The following is a 20,725-nucleotide window of genomic DNA, read 5'->3' on the forward strand; positions in this document are numbered from 1 at the left end:
TATTGTTTTAACCATACTTTTATATTAGCTATATATTAATTAATTTGTTTTAGATTATCATTATTATAACATTTTAGTCTAGTTATCTATATATATATATTATAATTATTACGTCTTAATTATAGTTTATTTGTGATACACATTGTAAACGCATTGAGGCGTAGCGAAATGCGTCATAAAAGCTGTAAATTAAATTAAATTAAATCTCTAGAAGCTAATTGGATCGATATTACGCTTCATTCCCAGGGACCGTTCATTGGTTCGCTTTACAGACCCCCCAACTGTACCTCCTTCTTCGACGACTTTTCTATGGTTATGGAAAATTTATGGCGCAAACGGTCTAACATTATTTTACTGGGAGACTTTAATGTTAATTTATCGTCCTCATATGACCTTCCTTTAAAACGGAAATTCATGGATCTACTTAGTAAATTCAACCAAGGAAAGAATGTTATTGACGTTCCCACCAGAGTCACTGGTAATCCATCTTCTCTTATTGATTTGATTATTGCCTCTGTTCCTTCCAAGATTTCTAATCATGGTTCCTGTAATCTTGCAATATCTGATCACCACCTGATTTATGCTGTTGTTAACCTAAGAAGAATATCTGAGAAACCTAAATTTAAATTTGTCCGGGATTTTAAAAAAGTAGACATTAAAGCCCTTCAGCTTGAATTCGCCTCTGCTCCATGGAATATCTGTGATATCTTTGAGGATATCGACGACATCGTTTAGGCTTGGGAAGCTTTATACAACATATATAGACCATCACATTCCTCTTCGAAAGACTAGGATTAAATCAAATAGCCTACCCTGGATGACTTCATCCCTGAGAAAAGAACTAAATAAGAGATATAATCTTCTCCTCAAAGCCCAAAAAACACCAAGAGGATCTCCTGAGTGGTTGACCTATAAGAAACAAAGAAACTACTGCACTAAACTGCTAAGATCTGCTGAACTTTCTTACTGGGACTGTAAATTCTCTAATGCTAAATCCAGTAAAGAATTTTGGACATTAGTCAAATCCTTTCAAGGCAACAAAAAGTCTTCAACCATTGGCCCATTGAAGTCCTCTTCTGGCTCACTCTTAAATGACAACTTCTCCAAGGCAAGTGAACTGAACTCATATTTTACCAATATATGTTCAAATTTGGCAAATTCTAACAGTTCAACAATTCAAGACCCTTCAACTTTACCTGTTAGCCACATATACAGAATTACCCCGACTTTTTCATCATTCGTTGTCAATAAAGATCTCCTATCCCACTGTTTCAATCAATTCATTAAAGTGGGAAAAGCATGTGGTCCCGACAAAATCAGTGGTAAAGAGCTCCAAATGTTAGGTGATGTCTTCATTGACAACTTTCTCAAAACAGCCAAGAGAACACTCGACGAAATAATGGATTTGGTCATCATATGTCCGCTTGGCAAATGTTGGGCAAATATGGTGCTCTATATTTGCCCATACATTTGCCTATGCAGGCAAAGGTCGGGGTAAATTTCTAATAAATTTGCCATTGCTTTGCCATACATCTGAACACATGGGTAAATATGTTATATATTTGCCCTTAGTTTAGAAGTATTTACCCAGTGGGGATATATGATAACCGTTTTTGCCCTATATTTGCCCTATTGTCAAATGAAGGGCACATATGAAATCAACTTTGCACTAGGCTTTGCCCCATATTTACCTGGGGAGCAAATACAATACCCCAAACTGAGTATATCCGATGTGAGGTTTCCGTTTCAATTTATTGCAATCAAAACTTTTCAAAACAAATCAATAATTTTTCAACTGAATTATGATGGATGTTGGCTTGTTTTTACGACTTACGAGGAGGGAGTGCATGCAGGTCCATCTCAGTCATATGTGTCAATTTTTTTTCCTAACGCATGACATCAATGTTGCGACCACATTAATTCAATCATTGTTTTGCTTTGATGTCATGAAAGTGAGGTTATATGCGTTGATACACACAGGAAAAAACGCGGACGATGTATTTATAATATGCGTAAGTCGTACATGCGTTTTTTCCAGTGACAATAAGAAAACTCATTAACCCATTAACCTCAGCTGCATTTCAAACCGCTAACATCTGTAATATTATTTGAAGCATCAATTTTGTTTAGTCTAAACATATGAATTCATCTTTTTTTATTCCCAATATATGCAGTTTCATTCATTATTATTTTAATTCATCTAATTTTAAACTCATCAAACAATTCATTCAATTTTCATTTTGACTATCTAGTTACTGATGCACAGTTCAAACAGTTTATTTTTGATAGCTTTGAATATTTTTCATGGATGATACTTTACTGTCATCTCCATCATCCGTACAATTTACGTTGTAAAGGACAAACAATTAATACTCTTTCTTTGTCAATAACATCGTAAGCAGCAACAAACTGGCTGTGTATCCTTTGTATGGGAATGAATGTAGAGGGCCCTTCCATTTCAAACAAGTTTCTGCACCAAATTTCATGTGGTCTGCCAATCCTGTGTCTTTCTGGATGTCGCTGATACCATCGAACCTTTGCCATACACAATGATTCCTGCTTGCCATCAATTATAATGGTTTGTTTAAGAAAGAAATCGACAACACCGGGGCGCAAGTCAAATGAATCGGTCTCAATACTGCCACTATATTGGCCACACCAACTTGCAAGAATGAAGGAAGAACGTTCCAGTCTAGAGTCAGAGGACCCTAGCTTTGTCCCCGAATATCCAATGGTATTAATTCTCTCAAACGTATCGGTAACACATTCAATGACCGAGTGTTGAGGTAAAATTGTTTCATAAGCTTTAAAGAGATATTCTGTATAGTCATCATCAAGAACATCAATGGATCGAGGTGAAAAACATGAGTATGCATTCATATTGCTCCACTCTAAGCAACGTAGTACTTGACCAACTGAAAGATTAAGTGTTGATGGTATTGATGGGATGCTTTCGCCAAGTGTTCCTACTTGTTGTGCCTCCTGAAGAAGTTGAAATACTGGTTGGAAAGTTTCTCGAAATCTCTCTGGTAAAGGGATATCTCTTAGTTCATGCTTTTGGAGAAATTTTCTCATGATTTGTATTTCAACAGATCTATTGTTAGTTCGAAACGCTCCTAAAATCCCATTGAAACGTTCGAAGCTGAAAAGCCAAAATGAATATACAGGCCCGTAATCTAAAATACATTGTCTGAGGTGCAGGTGTAGATGCATGTTTGGCGTAACACGTTCCTTTCCATATCTTTTTTCAAACGATTTACAAAATTCCACTAGGTAATCATGTCCTTCTTGTAGCTCTTCAGTTGTAATAAGTGGAGAGCAAAGGTGAAAGCAGGACAATACGAATAACCTCCACAGCTCCAAATCATCTGTTGGAACGATATTCCAAATGCAGAATACAGAATACAAGAGAGTCCATGTTTTCCACTGATCAGCAGTAAATCCTCCAAACGATGTTGATATCTTTTTCGGGAGACGCCCAATAAATGATGGTGCTTTGACGTCATCTACCTTTTCCTGGATTTTATTCAAATTTTCTTTAGAAATAATTGGCGTTTCAGCATTTAGCCATACATTTTTCATTAAATGTTTTGCTGTCCCTAAAAACAAATTGTGCATAGGATCAACAACATGGTAACGAGTACAATCGAAGTAAGGCAACTGTAAGAGTTCAGAATATCTTGTTCTAGTGGAAGTTTCAATTTGGTTTCGTTCATCAGCGGTTGTTGCATTGAGTATTTTCTGAGCCTCTCTTCGGTGCTCTTCATTTGTCCTTGGTGTATCGTCATCTTCGAAACCTGAAAAATTCATGCTACTAAAATCTCCGGGGAAAAATCTTGTGCACTTTGAGCACCCTCGGTGAGCAGTACATCCTAAGAAACCGCAAACTTTTCTTAGTGCAGGAATGTCACAAGCAATACAAAGGAGGGCAGCTCGAAAACATCTTGCTGTTCTACTCCCATGAGGCCGAACTTGGATGCCTTCGTGCCACAATAAGTTCAATTCGGCTACAAGTGGTTGTAAGTACGTATTGATATTCAATTTGGGCTCGTGTGGACCAGGTATTACCCCAACTATTATTACGTTTTCCTCTTTGTACCTTTCTTTTCTCGGAAGATTTAGGAGGACCATATATATGACTCCAACGCTATAGACACTGTGCTTAAAAGGCTGAAACCAGTCAACATTCAGCATAAAAGCATAATTATTAGGCTGGGCAAGGAAAGGAGTGCCGTTAAAATATTGCCAATCTTTCCACACTTGGCCATCGTAAATATCAACTAAAATATCGTCCGGTACATTCCGATTTCTCCAAATCTCACATTTTTGTACAACGTCTGGTCGCTTAATAAAGAGAGTTAGAGTGTCTCTGATGCTTTTATAACAATAAACTTTATGTGGGTACAATTTCGTCTGTCCATTTTTCAAACGAATTTCCTTAAGCAATTCCGCTCCACAAGGTGTGCGGCGAAACAATTGACGGTGATTCGGAAAAGCAATGTGAGAACATGGTTTAGCAATGACACGCCCGAATCTTGTTGTTATGCAGTCTTGAAAACGGTATAGGGTGTCGCATTTCGGACAAACAACATACTTTGAATGCTTATCTTTAAAAGAAAGATAATTTTTCAAGAGTTTGAAGGAGCTCGGGAAAACCAATACTGCGGTTGGGAAAATGATTGGCGAAAGCTCACACAAAACCTGAAAAATCGCTTTAAAAAAGGCGAGGAGAATATCAATGCCTCGGTCTGGTACAGAAAAGTATGCAGACCAAAAGCACACAAACAAGGCAATCCAGTTAATAAGGGTCACTCGGGAACTTGCTTCGACGGCAACGCTTATTTCTGCACTAGATTGTTCAAAATCTCTTTCTACGTCTTCGATATCAATATCCCAAGTTTCAACCAATCTCCTTTCATTTCCTCTTATCTCTTCATGGTCAGATTCACTGTCCAACTTGTCATCCCAAAACACTTGATCTTCTTCCTCAAAGTTATTTATTCCGTCTCCTTTAAACATAAGCAAATACGATGTATTTTATTCATTCGGCATTGTATAACTGCAACATAGTATAAGATAAAGTCTGAAACCATTATAATACTAGAAAAAAAAAATGTCAGTAAAAAAAACCTCATGGGCTAAGGGACCGGTCATTATTTAAGTTGGGGGGGGGGGGGTGGAGAAAAAATTTGGGGGGGGGGCCTGAAATTTTTGCTAGTGAAAAATGGGGGGTCTTGAAATTTAAAAATGACTTTTAGGGAAAATTTTTAAATTTTTTAATACAATCCATGGGGGATTTTCGATAAACTTGGATGCCTTCAAAGGGGGGGCCTTTTTTTTTTTTTTGCGTCACTGACAATTTCTCCTCCACCCCCCCCCCCCCTCCCCCCCGCCCTCCAACTTAAATAATGACCGGTCCCTAAATGTATAATTTTGACCCAAATTTTGCTCTGAAAATAAATGATTTCCATTGAAAATAAAATATTAATTTCTAAGTCAGCAAAACAACAATTTATAATTCGTGAAAGAAAAATGATAAATCGAAAATAAAAAACCCAAGAGACATATTAAATAAATTACTTATAATTGTATTTCTCTAACTTGACAAGCATGTTTTGCCGGATACCATGCTATCTCAGGATGACCACAGTCATGAATTGATTTGGAGACGAAAATGTACAGCAATATCCATTTGAACATAGTAAATTCTTTTTGGCGTTTTAAATGAGTTATCTCTAGCTATGATTTTATAAACTCTTTGAATGAACCTTTCTGAATGAACACTGAGGTTTTAATGGCAACCATAAGCCGATTACTTAATAATGCACCCTTCTTAAAAGTAACGGTGAAAACGAGGCTAAGATAGAAATAGAAAAGAATCATTTGTACCTCTAACTTAATCTCGCTTCAATAACACTAATGCTTGGTAGTAAATCCAATAGGGGAGCTAGATCATGTGCAAATCAGCCGCTTGTTAAAGATTCAGTCTTTTATCTATGCAGTTTGACTTTAACATTTAAAGATTATATAATCTAATCATCAAATAAACGTATAACATCAATACCTTTTTGTGAAGTAGCTGGTAAGAATTCGTCACTTGATGGTTGGTTTGTATTTGGCACATCAGAGGAGTCTTGATCAGTTTGGTCCAAAACGTTTATCTCGCTGTAGTCATTAGAAGAAGTGTCGTTCTGGCCGTCAATCTCGTGAGTGAAAATACTATCATTTGAGTCTTCGTCGTCATTCCGCTGTAATTGCCATTGATTTGTTAAAGGATCATAAAATTCTTCTTTGTGACGGCAAAATACTCTGTAATGTAGATCTTCGTTACAATGAAAGCAATGATAACGCTTTGACATCGCAGAAGACATTTTGTTTTCCAGAACTATATAATTAAAAAGACGGTGTGTATCATTGGGATAATTACTCAAAATCCAAGTATTTTGAATGGCTAACAGCCATATTCCAGCTAATAAAGTTCCACGTCCATCAACCACGTGCCATTGGACAAAAGCACGCCGGATCTTTATTACCGCGCCCTTTTCCTTAGAGCTGTCACTGTTGGCGGCAGATAATGGTACGATGGTTTTAGAGCTAGAAGCTAATCAAGTTTATTGCAATGATATTTCGTGAATCTAGGCTTTAGAAAAAAATTCATAACTTTATAAAATGGAGCAAATAGCTTTAAGATAATAAATATATTACTTAACATGAATCCTGGATACAACTTCAGCATTTTTATAAGACAGTTATTCCTTTTTTTATTATTAGACTTCATTATATGAACGTATATGTCATCACAAGTCACGTGATACGCCGTGATAGATAGGGGGTAGATTTGTTCGGTGGATGTGCTTATTCGTTCATTCGCCTTTTGGTCACAAACAGGTAACAAACTCTGTCGGTCATCTAGTTTCCCGCACATTCTATATCTTTGCTTATAAATTGCGTTCATTCGTCGCGATCAAAAAATGGGAAGAACATCTACACCTTTACCAGGACGCCCAATGCCAATCCATTCTGTTACTGCAACTACCAGTACAAGCAGTACGAGTAGACATACTGAAAATGGCACCAATTCTCAAAGGCTTAATATACTTATTCCCTCTGTCCCTGGTGGTAACGAGGATGTGCTAAGAGAACACAGAAATCGCCTATTGCAAGCAACAAGCGAGAATGAGAACGTTGACCCCGACAGCGAAAAAGAAGAAATTTCTTCAAATTTCGAAACGATTGTAAAACAGTTTAAAGAACTTCAAGAACAAAACCGCCAAATACTAGCGGCCTTAAAAGAAAGCCAGCAGAACAAGGACAACAGCAAGACCAAGATTACTGTCTCAAAGGCTGTTGCAGTAAGTAAAGTGGCAATATTTAAAAAAGCAAGCTATTTTTATTGATAATTTTACTGGGAATTCTTGGCGCGAAGAGTAGTTGGTATAATTATGCAGCGGTATAATTTATGCAATGCTAAAATTGGCGGGAAACCCGCCATGGCAGTGGTTAATGCTACCAAACTTTACTATTGATTTCCAATAACAAGACACTGAATGATAATGATAATTTCCTTTTTTGTAAAGGAATTGATTTGATTTCGATTTTTTTCCCCAATATTATACAATCACAGCCATAAAAATAATGAAAACATTATTACTATGTCTAAGAATAACTTAAGGTACATCTTATGATTTTAATGAATTATATTATGTTATTACAGTCTGAAGTACGCTTGGTAGCAAAGAAATTACGGGACAGGGAAGAAAACCCTCTTATATGGGATTTTACTAAAGTGTAAGTATGAAAATTTAATAAAACTGATCTTGTCTGAATCATCCATAGTTTCTCCACTTACCACTCAAATATGGCATTTCCTAATTAGTTTCAGAGATGACGTCAACGAACAGATTAATAACGCAATAAGGGATAGAGTTCTGAATGTTCATAAGGATGTCTCTGCCGTCGAGTTAGAAGGTATTTATGTATTTTATATTACGAAGTGCGAAAGGCCTTATGCACCTATCAAAGTTAACCCGGGGGAGGGGTGAGGACAAAGGGTGGTGGTGGTGGTCGGGGGGGGGGGGGGGGGGGGGGGGAAGGAGGGTAACGAAATCCTTTTAGAAATATTCAAATGCCGAAGGGAGGGGAAGCAGTTTGAAATAAAATAACATGGAAAAAAAAAAAAAAAAAAAAAAAAAAAAAAAAAAACAAACAAAACAAAACAAAGCAAAAACAAATGGATGCTAAAGGAATAATTGTCGGCCAAATGCCAAAATTTCTAACAAATTTTGTCTCAAGTTTTAATATATGGGTACTTGATATAATTTCAGCTGCCCTTAAAAGCCACTTTCTGACGAGAAGAAAGAGAAACAAAAGAGAGCGTTCAGGGGCCCTTGGAAGGCATCAAAAGATGCAGCGGAAAACACAAAGAAAACAAAATGTGAGTAAACTGAATTTGCAACGATTATGACTTTGTTTAATAAGAAACTTTGACTGTCGGTGTTTTTTTTTTCTTTTTTCTTTTAGCTCCTAAAATCCAGATCCAAGGCAGCGGACTTGTCAACCTCGCTATCACCAGGGGACAAAGAGAAAGTCAAGGCAATTATGAAACTGGAGTATATGTCATCAGAGGAGTCGATGTCAGAGGCGGATGACCAGGCTGATGACGATACAGCGGACAGTGGCTCTGATAACGAAGGGGGCCCTACTAAGCAGAGTAAAGTTTTAATAAAACACCCTCTGCCATGGAGAAGCCCCCTAGCTAACCAGTTCATGGAAAGCATGGACCGAAAGTCAAAAAGGAGGCTGTCAGAGCGCAGTCTCACCATGCTTTTGAAGCGGAAAATCGGGGAGCCGTCAAGACGCCCAAGGCCATCTGGAGGTCCCGAATGGGCATTGAGAGCCTAAAGGTTTTTATCAAATCAAGGGCACTGGGACACCGAACGTGGTTGGGGTTTCTACGAGTTTTATGAATTAAATCTTGTGTCACTGTTCCTCCGTTCCTTTGGCCTGATTTCTAGGGTTTTCTTTCTTCTTTCGATTATTTGAACATTATACTTGTTTACTTGAAGAAATCCAAAGGTCAATAGGCTTAAATAGCCGCTGCTATACCGTTTGACCTTTGGATTTCTTCAAGTAAACGAGTATAACGTTCAAGTAATCGAAAGAAGAACGAAAACCCTAGAAATCAGGCCAAAGGAACGGAGGAACAGTGACACAAGATTTAATTCATAAAACTCGTAGAAACCCAACCACGTTCGGTGTCCTTAATTAAATTTTTGCAGTTATAAATGAAGTGTACTACTACAGAATATCTAAAAAGAATCGTACACAAGCCACAGATCAATTGACAACTAAATATATTATGATCTTCTTTCACAAATTCTGTCACAAGATGAATCAAACACCTATAATTAATTTACAGAACTAGCATTTTTAATTAGTTGTAGTTAACAAATTGTTCATAGTTAATCAGTCGTCAAGAAAAGGAAATTCACAATAAAAATGTTTCACTATGATTTATGTCTTTTTTCCTGCTTCTTAGCGTAGGTTAGCTATGTTTAAAGTATGAGGTGGTTGTCACGACATATATCGTTTTTTTTTTTTTTTGGCCTGCCATAAGTGACAATAGCTGAAGACTGATAACATAGTTAAATTTAGCAAATATGATGAGCATAATTCAACTGAGCAAATATGGCTAAGACGCGCTGGTACATCTAAGGCATTAAGGGGGCATTAATCACATATACGGTCAGAGCATATCGCATGGTATATGTAAGGCATTAATCACATATACGGCCTGGAAAAATACAGTTTATATGTAAGGCATAAATCACATATACGACCTTGGAAAATACAGGGTATATGTAAGGCATTAATCACATATACGGCCTGGGCAAACACAGGTTACATGTAAGGCATTAATCACATATACGGCCTGGGCAAACACAGGGTATATGTAAGGCATTAATCACATATACGGCCTGGGCAAAAACAGGGTATATGTAAGGCATTAATCACATATACGGCCTGGGCAAACACAGGGTATATGTAAGGCATTAATCACATATACGGCCTGGGCAAAGACAGGGTATATGTAAGGCATTAAACACATATACGGCCTGGGCAAACACAGGATATATGTAAGACATAAATCACATATACGGCCTGGGAAAAAACAGGGTATATGTAAGGCATAAATCACATATACGGCCTGGGCAAACACAGGGTATATGTAAGGCATGAATCACATTTACGGCCTGGGAAAATACAGGGTATATGTAAGGCATTAATCACATATACGGCCTGGGCAAAGACAGGGTATATGTAAGGCATTAATCACATATACGGCCTGGGAAAATACAGGGTATATGTAAGGCATAAAACACATATACGGCCTGGGCAAATACGTGCACATATCAAATGAGCATTCACATTTACTACCGGGTAAATGTATGGATGATATGATATCTGCTATATATTTGCCGTTTGGGATTTTACTGGGCCATACGGACTTTGCCATCTGTGCCCATGGGATAAATGTGTAGGTACATATCATATACAGTCATTGGGCAAATATTGTATACTATTAGTCAAATATGATATTTGCCCATATATTTGTCTATATGTTTGCCTACATGACAAATCCATTTTTTCGTCGAGTGGAAGTTTTGACGACTGCAGGTTCCCAACCTAGTGGACGAGAGCACAGGTCCATTGCATCCATAAGAAGGGAAGTACTCAGGATTGTGGAAACTACCGCCCCATTTTATTGCTAAGTATACCAAGCAAGTTACTGGAGAGTCTTGCTTGTTTTCAACTAGACTCGTTTTTGAATCATTACAACCTAATAAGTGGTTCCCAGTGGGGTTTTAGAAAAGGAAGATCTACTGTTACTTAGCATGACAGAGAAATGGAGACTTGCTCTGGATCAGAAGAAATCAATAGGGGCTATCTTCATTGGTTTCCAGAAGGCTTTTGTCTGTGTCTCTCATCAAATTTTACCTCTGAAACTCCAAGCCACAGGCTTATGTGATGATGCCTTTAACTGCATTGTTAATTACTTTGATAACCGTTACCAGTTTGTATCTGCCAATGGTACAAACTCTGATAATAGAGAGTTTTAGATTGACTTTTTTTTCTCCCCGCAAACGGCAAACGTGACCACGTTTTTATAGTTTTCCTTTATTTTATTTTACCTTTTACAAACCTTCTCGCCAAGCGCAAATACTCTTTTGTTTTTCTACTACTTGGACTTTTTTGCGATTCTTTTTCAGTAATATAAAAGAATTTTTTACTGGTCAACTGACGTTTCACGTTTGCCGTGAACGTAAATCTAAAACTCTCTAATATGAAGATAACTTCTGGTGTCCCCCAAGGCTCCCTATTGGGTCCTAGACTTTTCAGTATCTTCACAAATGACCTGCCTGTGTGCGTTGATTCAAATTTGGAAATGTTTGCAGATGACTCAACTGCTTGTATTGTTGGAGACTCCATCGACTCCATCTCCACGCAAATTCAAGCACTCTTCCATCAGCTGCAAATCTGGTCTAAAGCTAACTCAATGTTTATTCATCCTGTCAAGTCAGAAGTGATGTTTAGTTATCTCAAAGTCACCATTCATCGGGCCAATCAATCTTATCTCTCTTAACGACAAGCCCATCAAATGTGTTTCCAGCTCATTTTGTTTGGGAGTTACATTAGACAATAAACTTAACTGGTCTCTTCATATTTAATTAGTTACCTCTAACTTTAATGCAAAGATTACTTTATACCTTTCCTTTTGGCCTACTTCTCATATTTTTTTTCTTTCCTTGTGATTTTTATAACAATTTAGAGGTCTGTTGTTAAGTTAATATGATGTAGACCAAAAAAGATGATGAAATAAAAATAAAATAAAATAAATACTAAACTTAAACAAATTAAAACCTTCAATTAAATTGTTCCACATTGGAATCTATCTATTTTAAAGGTATCCTGCCAAGTGTTACCTACTGCATTTCCCTATTGGGATCTTCAAACTCTTTTACTGATCTTGAGGACTCACATATCCGAGCTGCTAGACTGATTCATAACATCAGCCCATCTACCGCAAAGCATGAAGTACTTAGCAAGGTCAAATGGACATCATTACATTATATGTACAAGAGAAGACTCGCTTGCATCGCTAACCAAGCCTACAATGATTTAGCACTGAGGACATCAACAACTTATTCACCAAACACAGATCTAAATATAATCTAAGAGACAATTTAAAACTTGAACTTGCTTGTCCTAAATCTAAAGCTCTCCATGACTCTTTCGCCCATCGTGCAACCATTATTTAGAACTGTTTACCTATTAAGCTAAAGTCCATGCCTAGCTATTCATCATTTAAGGCTAACATTAAGTCATTCTCAAACTGTATTGACCAAATTACATTTGGTTCAAATTCTACTTCTACCAATTGTTTTATGGGGGAGGAGTAATTTTGGGGGGGAGGTCAGAGCCCCCTCAGCTCCTAGGTCCTCGCTACGCCCCTGCTTGAATCTCTCAGTGTTTGTTAAAGTGCACAAGAATTTTTTGACTCTATATGAAGTAAATAGATGAATGGCAATTTTTTTTTTTTTTTTTTTATTTTTTTTTTTAATTTGAGTGATGCGTCTTTAAGTTATGAAGGTTCATACTTCAAATATATTAATGATATACAAAACTGGTTCACACAAACAGGATTTTTAAGAGCATAGTTTTTTTACTCATAGTTTACCTAGAGGTAATTTTAAATTTCTTTTCTACATGGCCAGCATTTAGTATTACGAGTTACAACAAATATACTTAAATACCATAATAGATGTCACAGTCATTAACCATATTAGAAGTATAAACGTATACAAGGGTTCTTGTGCACTTTAATTTCAATTTTCTGCTGTCAAGGAGAATTAAAGCTGTATATCGTTGATCATGTAAATGCGTTGTACGTAGTCTTGGTTTGTTTACCAAATGTTGAAATGAATATTCAGAAGCCATGTTAAAGAAGTTATTGACGGCGAATGCGTGGCGACAAAGACTAAATAAAATGAGTGTAAAACATACATTAACATGATTTATGCATTTAGATGCGGCTCATGCGAGGATAGACGTTTGACCCCAAGTCCACCTACAGTCGTGTTTCCCGACTAAGTGGTCGTGAAGTTCGACTTAGTCGATCCAAATTCAATCTTAGTTGGGTCTAACGTCGAACTTCGCATAAACTTATTTTGTTCAATTAGGTACGGCTCATTTAAAGCTCGACGTTTGACCTTGGTCTGAGAAATACAACTAAAACACGTGAAACGATGACTTACTCTTTTCGCAGTTAGTTCCGGTGTATCCTGCAGCACAGGTACACGAATACCCAAAGACACGGTCAGTACACGTTCCACCATTTTGACATGGATTCCTAGTACACTCGTTGATAGCTAAAATAAAATTTGAATGTTCACATGGATATTTAAAACGACGACAACAACGACCAAATCTCAACAAAGACATTATTATTTGAACTTATTAAAACGAGGAAGTCCACCACCACCCTCATCAGCAACAACGATAATAATAACAGAAAAGACACTAAAGACTAAAGACCGTAAAGTCCAAAGCAAACTAGAAAAAAACTGGCGGACAAACTAGACAACAAAAAGGGATTAGCAAATGCAGCAAAAAACGAAAAACAATCATTTATAATGATTTCAAAATATCTACAATCAACAACGATAACACCAAAAATAACCAAAACAAAGCCAACCAACATCCTAACAAAAAAGATTTGATTCGTTAAAGCAAGAATAAATAGTTAAATTCAAATACCAGATGCGTTTTTAATGTTACAGTAGTCTCCATCACAACAAGTGATATTGCACGTTTTCATGCGTAGTTGTGAGTTTGATGATAGTTGTCTTCGCAGTGACGCACATGGGTCAGAACACCATGATGTATTGAAACAGCCTTTCCTCTGTACTGAAACATTAGTGTAGAAAATATATCCGGACATATTATAAAGTGCTTCAAACGAGTAAGATCCATGACCACACTTCTGGTCGTTTCCACACAACTTTATTGAAAGGGGTTTCTCGCCTTTCGACCAGGTACCGTTATAAAATTGCTCAGTTTTTTGTTGATCACCACAAATGGCTTGTTTTGTTGTTTCTGAAAATGAAATTATATAAAAAATGTAACCTCGCTGATGCATGAAATGAGTTGTACTGTACTTCCATTAAGATGTTTACAAATCTCAAAATAATCTTGAATCTCTCTTGTTTGTTAAAGTGCACATGAACCTCTTGACTCTAAATCTTGGTTTGTTTACCAAAGCTTGGAATGAATATTCAAGAGCCATGTTAAAAACGTTATTGACGGCGCATGCGTATGGCGACAAAGACTAATTAAAATGAGTGTAAAACATACATTAACATGATTTATGCATTTAGATCGACTCATATGAGGATCAACGACCAAGTCCACCTACAGTCGTTTTTCCCGACTAAGTGGTCGTGAAGTTCGACTTAGTCGGTCCAAATTCAATCTTAGTTGGGTCAAACGTCGAACTTCGCATGAACTTATTTTGTTCAATTAGGTACGGCTCATTTGAAGTTCAACGTTTGACCTTGGCCTGAGAAATACAACTAAAACACGTGAAAGCGATGACTTACTCTTTTCGCAGTTAGTTCCGGTGTATCCTGCAGCACAGGTACACGAATACCCAAAGACACGGTCAGTACACGTTCCACCATTTTGACATGGATTCCTAGTACACTCGTTGATAGCTAAAATAAAATTTGAATGTTCACATAGATATTTAAAACGACGACAACAACGACCAAATCTCAACAAAGACATTATTATTTGAACTTATTAAAACGAGGAAGTCCACCACCACCCTCATCAGCAACAACGATAATAATAACAGAAAAGACACTAAAGACTAAAGACCGTAAAGTCCGAAGCAAACTAGCAAAAAAAACTGGCGGACAAACTAGACAACAAAAAGGGATTAGCAAATGCAGCAAAAAACGAAAAACAATCATTTATAATGATTTCAAAATATCTACAATCAACAACGATAACACCAAAAATAACCAAATCAATACCAACCACCATCTTAACAATACAAAGATTTGATTCGTTAAAACAAGAATAAATAGTTAAATTTAAATACCAGATGCGTTTTTGATGTTACAGTAGTCTCCATCACAACAAGTGATATTGCACGTTTTCATACGTAGTTGTGAGTTTGATGATAGTTGTCTTTGCAGTGACGCACATGGGTCAGAACACCCTGATGTATTTAAACAGCCTTTCCCCGACTGTACTGAAGCATTAGTGTAGAAAATATATCCGGATATATTAAAAAGTGCTTCAAACGAGTACGATCCATGAGCACACTTCTGATCGTTTCCACACAACTTTATTGAAAGGGATTTCTCGCTTTTCGACCAGTTACCGTTAAAAAATTGCTCAGTTTTATGTTGTTCACCACAAACGGCTTGTTTTGTTGTTTCTGAAAATGAAATTATATAAAAAATCTAACCTCGCTGATGCATGAAATGAGTTGTAATTCTATTAAGATGTTCACAAATCTCAAATATTGAATCTCTCAGTGTTTGTTAAAGTGCACATGAACCTTTTGACTCTACATGTAATAAATAGATAAATGGCATTTGCATATATATATATATATATATATATATATATATTAATTTGAGTGATGCGTCTTTAATTAAGTTATGAAGGTTCATACTTCCAATATGTTAATGATATACAAATCTGGTTCACACAAACAGGATTTTAAGAGCATCATTTTTTTACTCATAGTTTACCTAGAGGCAATTTTAAATTTCTTTTCTAAATGGCCAGCATTTAGTATTACGAGTTACAACAAATACACTTAAATACCTTAATAGATGTCACAGTCATTTACCGTATTAGAAGTATAAACGTATACAAGGGTTCATGTGCACTTTAAGCTATTTGCAATAATCGAATTTTGAGTTCTCTGTTGCTCAGATTTTGTGCAGTGAAGGTCCGTGGAATTTCAAAGGGTTTGCATTTTTGAAATTGCGCTATTTTTTACTGTTGGTATTTGTGAGTATTTAGATACTAAAATGAGGAAAACCCTGAATAAATGAGTCTGTAATCAAGGAAAACAACGGTACTAATTTGGAGATCCAAAATGGTCTATTGTAATAGACGTGCAGGTCACTTGACCCTACCTCCGCTAAATTGAGCAGTCTTGTCAAAATAAAAAAGAAGAGAAACGATTTCATAGTAATAATGATAATAATAATAATAAGAGCATAACAATAATAATAGTAATAATAATAATAGTAATAAGAATAATAATGATATCAATTATCAATTATCAATAATTATCAATTCTATCAATAAAGTTTACCATAATAATAATAAGTATTATTAATAATAATAATAAATTATTATTATTATTATTATTATTATGATAATCGATCTTTATTCAGGAATGCCTATTTCACATAAGTGTTTTATAGTAGGCCCTGCAGAACTTAAATAAATCAAATAATCAAAAGATCAGAAAAACACAATAATATATTGCATAAAATTCCTCCATCTCCCTTCCATCTCGGCATTAGTAGGGAGACAGAGTTTCAGCCCAAAATAAGTTGTCTATTAGCAATTATATTTTTTTTCATCTTTGCAGACGGGGGGAGGGTAAATGTAACTGAGAGGGTCTTCAAATAACTGTCGTCATAGGAGAGCTTAAATTCGAAAGGGGTCCCAACCACAAAAAGGGGCATAGATAATGAACGGTGCCTAAAAGCAATATATCAATCCAACAAAAAAAACCGTTCAACTTTTAAGAGTATAAACTACAGTGAGGATGTGTACTCACTTTTTTCACATCGAGCCCCGTAAAATGGCGGACGACACTGACAGTAGGTCGAGTTTTGGACACGCTTGCATTCACCGTAATTCAAACAGGGGTTTTCCGCAGAACACGCTGAAACTAAATTCAACATGAGACAGGTAATCAGGTAAAAATATCGGTCGGTCAACCGGAAGGTCGGTCAGTCAGTCACTTATCCTGTAGTCAGTAGTCAGACCACAGTCAGACGGGCAGTGTGTTTATTGATTGGTCGGTCGATTGTTCATCGGTCGGTCGTCCAATCAGTCAGTAGGCAAGTCAGTCAATCCATCCTTCGTTTAATTAAGTTAGGCCCCGTCCACACTATGCCGAATAAATTTGAATCCGCAACTTTCACACCGAAACCGAAAAAACGTTTTCCGTCCACACATGAAAACGGATAAAATGTTTCGTGTCCACACTAGTCCGATCAGAGGCGGCAAAAACGCTACATTGCACATCAGAGCATGTGCATCGAAGCTGAAATTGAGCCTGCGGCGAATTTTTAGCTTCCCGCTATGTTCCCATGACAATCACGACGTCATCGTATTCGAAAAATTTCGGATACGAAATATTCTCCGTCCACACTAATACGGCTAGCGGGACTTTTTCAAATTGTTCCACTCTGGAGACCGTATTCGAAAAAATTCGCTTTCGGTAAAGAATTGTTTAGATTCGCCAGGACTAGTGTGGACGGTAGGCCTAACCGAATGAATAAAAATTCGGATTCAAATTTATCCGGCATAGTGTGGACGGGGCAATAGAAAGTCGATTAATTCACATCAAAATCGATACTTACAAGTTTCACCAGTGTTGCAATAGTTAGTATCATTGCAGCATATTCTAAAGCAGCCAACAGTTTTGTTTGGAAAAGGATTAACATTCCCGCTGCAAAAAGATTCACAGTAGTCCTTCATCTTACACCCTTGGAAAATATACGTTAACGGCAATCCTTCCGGTACGGTTGGAGTATCCCTGGTCAGGTTGGTAGTAGCGTTGATGTAGAAGTACGCGCAGACAGCGTTCTTGTCAGAACAATCAGTGTCTACTTCGTTCTTAAGCTGTTGATAGAACGGCGATACAAGACGTGTATCCATGTAGCACTCAATGGAGCGTGCAACACCTGTTTATAGAAATAAAAAATTCAGAATTGTCGTGTTCGTTGTTTTCTGAATAAAAGGTATCAAAATATATTCAAAAATATTATTTTCTGTTTTTCTCTCTTTTGATCCGAATTAAATTATGTTTTGAGAATGATTGAAATACGTGCACTAACGCCACATAAACAAATGTGAATGACAATGTATGACTCTATTAGAAATTTAGTACTAAACAAAATACAAACGATGTGAATACAAACTATGTTCGTTATAATTAAGGAGATATAAAATTTGACATCCATAAAACTAATATTTTATTAAAAATGTAAAAAATATAAAGATGTAAATGAAGCAGACTCTACTACATAAGCCCTTAAAAGAGCTCACTCAACGTTTGCCTGAGAAAATTACTGAAAGACGCATTCGGCAAGTGTGACGCTGTTTTTATATCGTAGCCGAGAAATGAACTGAAATGCCTTCATAAGATTGGAACAGGTGATGATAAAAAAAATTCCGGCAGTTCCCGACTACAATCTCGAATCCAAATTTTTTTGCCAATTGTTCGATCGCGAAATTTTGTTGGTTTTTACTGGTTCTATAAATTATGTTTATGATACAAAAAGATCAAAAGGTTGTAGAATTGCAACAGGAAAACAACTGATCAAGACAAGTAACTTAACATGAATAATTATCATCCACTTAGGTCGCTCGCTTTAGTTTTTTGGCGCTCACGTAGCGACGTTTGATGGGCTCTAGCTTCAGTACCAGAGTTTCCTTGCTAGATTTTTCTATACTCTTGCCTTAGCATTGAATCAACTTTTTATAAAAAGAACTTTGGTGGAAATCGGTATTGTATATATCTTGAATATCATATTAGGATAAATGAGATCGAGAATTATGCTTACCAGTTTGTTGTGCTAAGACCAGCAAGATAGCTGCAAATTTTAGTGTTAACTTCAACTTCTTTAGAGCAGCCATTTTAGCGACTTCTTCGCACTTCCAATCAGAGAAGATTGAATGCGGAATTCATATCGTGACGAAAGCCTATTTATGAATTTTAGCATATTTTTCTTACAAAAAATTCATTATTTTACGGATGTTTAGCATATTTTTCTCACAAACAACTCATTACGACATGCTTGAATGTTTTTCTCAGTTGGGTTTCTTTTTTTAAACCTTCATCTTTAGCTAGTGGAAAGATACAATTTACAATTTAGGTTCAAAACTCTAATTGTAAGAGAAAATTGTGCGATTTTTGGTTTATAATACACTCAATGCAGAACTACTAAAATGTAGAATGTCGAGCTAGTTTTGTTTAACTGCTCATGTGTTGAATAGAAGTTCATGTGACACGTTGTATCATTTTCTTTTAAAACACGCAAAGGGCTAGTTACTATCCAATTCAATGCAATCAATGCAAGATCCTTTAAATGGGCAATTAAATTTTATTTGCTTTGTATTGAGGGTTTCCAGATAACTGATCATTATCTGAATAACTGAAACCTGGAATTTTTCACTAAAATGAAATCTTCCTCTCCCTTAATTTTAACAGTAATATAATTCAACTTTGGTAAACGTTAAGTCGGATCCGCGGGAAAAAAACGATTGTGCGGCTATAGAGCTATAATGAGGCTGGAACAACCCAAGCTTTACTGTAGAATGAATCTAACGAAGGACAAAACAGGCTTGCGATACATGCAGAAGGACTCTTAAGCCTTCGTCAATGACGTATTCAGTTCTGGGTTCAGCTGCTCACAAAAATCTCTAAAGAGAACGGGAAATGTTCTTATAATTCCGAATGAAACAATTAGAGCCTGGGACAACGAGTTAACTATTACGAAGAAATTAAAAAGAAAAGAAAAATATTTATAGAACTACTTTTTGTTCGTAACCGGAATTTGTTTTCCTTATACGATTGACGTCACTCTAGGGCTAGTATATATTATTTCTTCAAAACAAGTTGAGAGGAACCGTTAAAACTATTAAAGTGGAACGCGAAAGGCTGTTGAGTTGGTCTACAAAATTATCAAAAGTGTTTTTGACATAATTTTAATACTCTTCCAAAAAATTATATAATTGAACATTTTGCCTGACAAAAAAAAATTACAAAAAAAACCTTAACACTCCACGACTTAGAGCGCACGTAAGAAATTACATACAGCTTCCTTACAAAAGGGTCGACTAAGTTTGTTTTAACTATGGTTTGACAATTAATTATTCAGTAATTATAAACCGAAGAGAGGGATTGATATAGAGACAGAATGACTTATAATGGCCATATCTTTTGGTTCAATAACTGCGAGGCTCAGGTTCAGTCACGTTTATACGCTGAATAGTTCGTCTTCCACTCTTGTGAGCAGACATCAAGTCTTAGGTCCGGTTCAGACGTCGATCTTTTGCCGCGTCGAATCTAATTATTTACATTTAGTGCATGAGGAGCAGACTCGTACCCAGTCGTCATTTGTTTCACGCTTTGCACCGGGACTCACTAAATCCCTCCCACCAACTACAGCGTGAGATCCATAAGACCAGAGAAGCGACTGGTTACGAGTCTGCATGAGAAGAGCGACATTTGAATAATATTTCAACACAGCTACCATCACGCACAAATATAAATATTGGTATGCATTGAATTTACAACCGAACCTCTTAGCTCCTCCCATTAGCATTTGTACCTCTAGACTGGTTACGCCCTATAGAGTTTTTACCCTTTGCTCAGTTATTTTAGAAAACTTTT

The 20,725-nt window shown here is 36.5% G+C and overlaps 2 protein-coding genes across 2 annotated transcripts in view; one reads left to right on the plus strand and one right to left on the minus strand.

Annotated features, from left to right (window-relative positions):
- LOC116299342 (uncharacterized) overlaps positions 1 to 19,005 on the minus strand; it is a 40,892-nt gene extending 21,887 nt beyond the window's left edge. Inside the window, exons 1-7 of the mRNA XM_089040882.1 lie at positions 18,894 to 19,005; positions 17,688 to 18,011; positions 16,877 to 16,990; positions 15,167 to 15,508; positions 14,661 to 14,774; positions 13,819 to 14,157; positions 13,317 to 13,430 (exon numbers count right to left, since the gene is read on the minus strand). Of these exons, the coding sequence (XP_088897008.1) occupies positions 13,317 to 13,430; positions 13,819 to 14,157; positions 14,661 to 14,774; positions 15,167 to 15,508; positions 16,877 to 16,990; positions 17,688 to 18,011; positions 18,894 to 18,966 (1,420 nt within the window). The 5' untranslated portion in view covers positions 18,967 to 19,005. The remainder of the gene's footprint in view (positions 1 to 13,316; positions 13,431 to 13,818; positions 14,158 to 14,660; positions 14,775 to 15,166; positions 15,509 to 16,876; positions 16,991 to 17,687; positions 18,012 to 18,893) is intronic.
- On the plus strand, positions 6,502 to 8,998 carry LOC148905217 (uncharacterized). Its single transcript, XM_089040919.1, has 5 exons — positions 6,502 to 7,352; positions 7,715 to 7,788; positions 7,877 to 7,968; positions 8,325 to 8,434; positions 8,521 to 8,998. Exons 1-5 carry the CDS (start codon positions 6,972 to 6,974, stop codon positions 8,899 to 8,901), a joined length of 1,038 nt encoding a protein of 345 aa, XP_088897045.1. The 5' UTR covers positions 6,502 to 6,971; the 3' UTR covers positions 8,902 to 8,998.
- Positions 19,006 to 20,725: the final 1,720 nt, after the last annotated feature.

The sequence above is a fragment of the Actinia tenebrosa genome, unplaced genomic scaffold (assembly GCF_029948245.1).
Source record: "Actinia tenebrosa isolate PJP-AT-01 unplaced genomic scaffold, QUT_ActTen_1.0 PGA_scaffold8__29_contigs__length_14323225, whole genome shotgun sequence".
Taxonomy (NCBI): Eukaryota; Metazoa; Cnidaria; class Anthozoa; order Actiniaria; family Actiniidae; genus Actinia; species Actinia tenebrosa.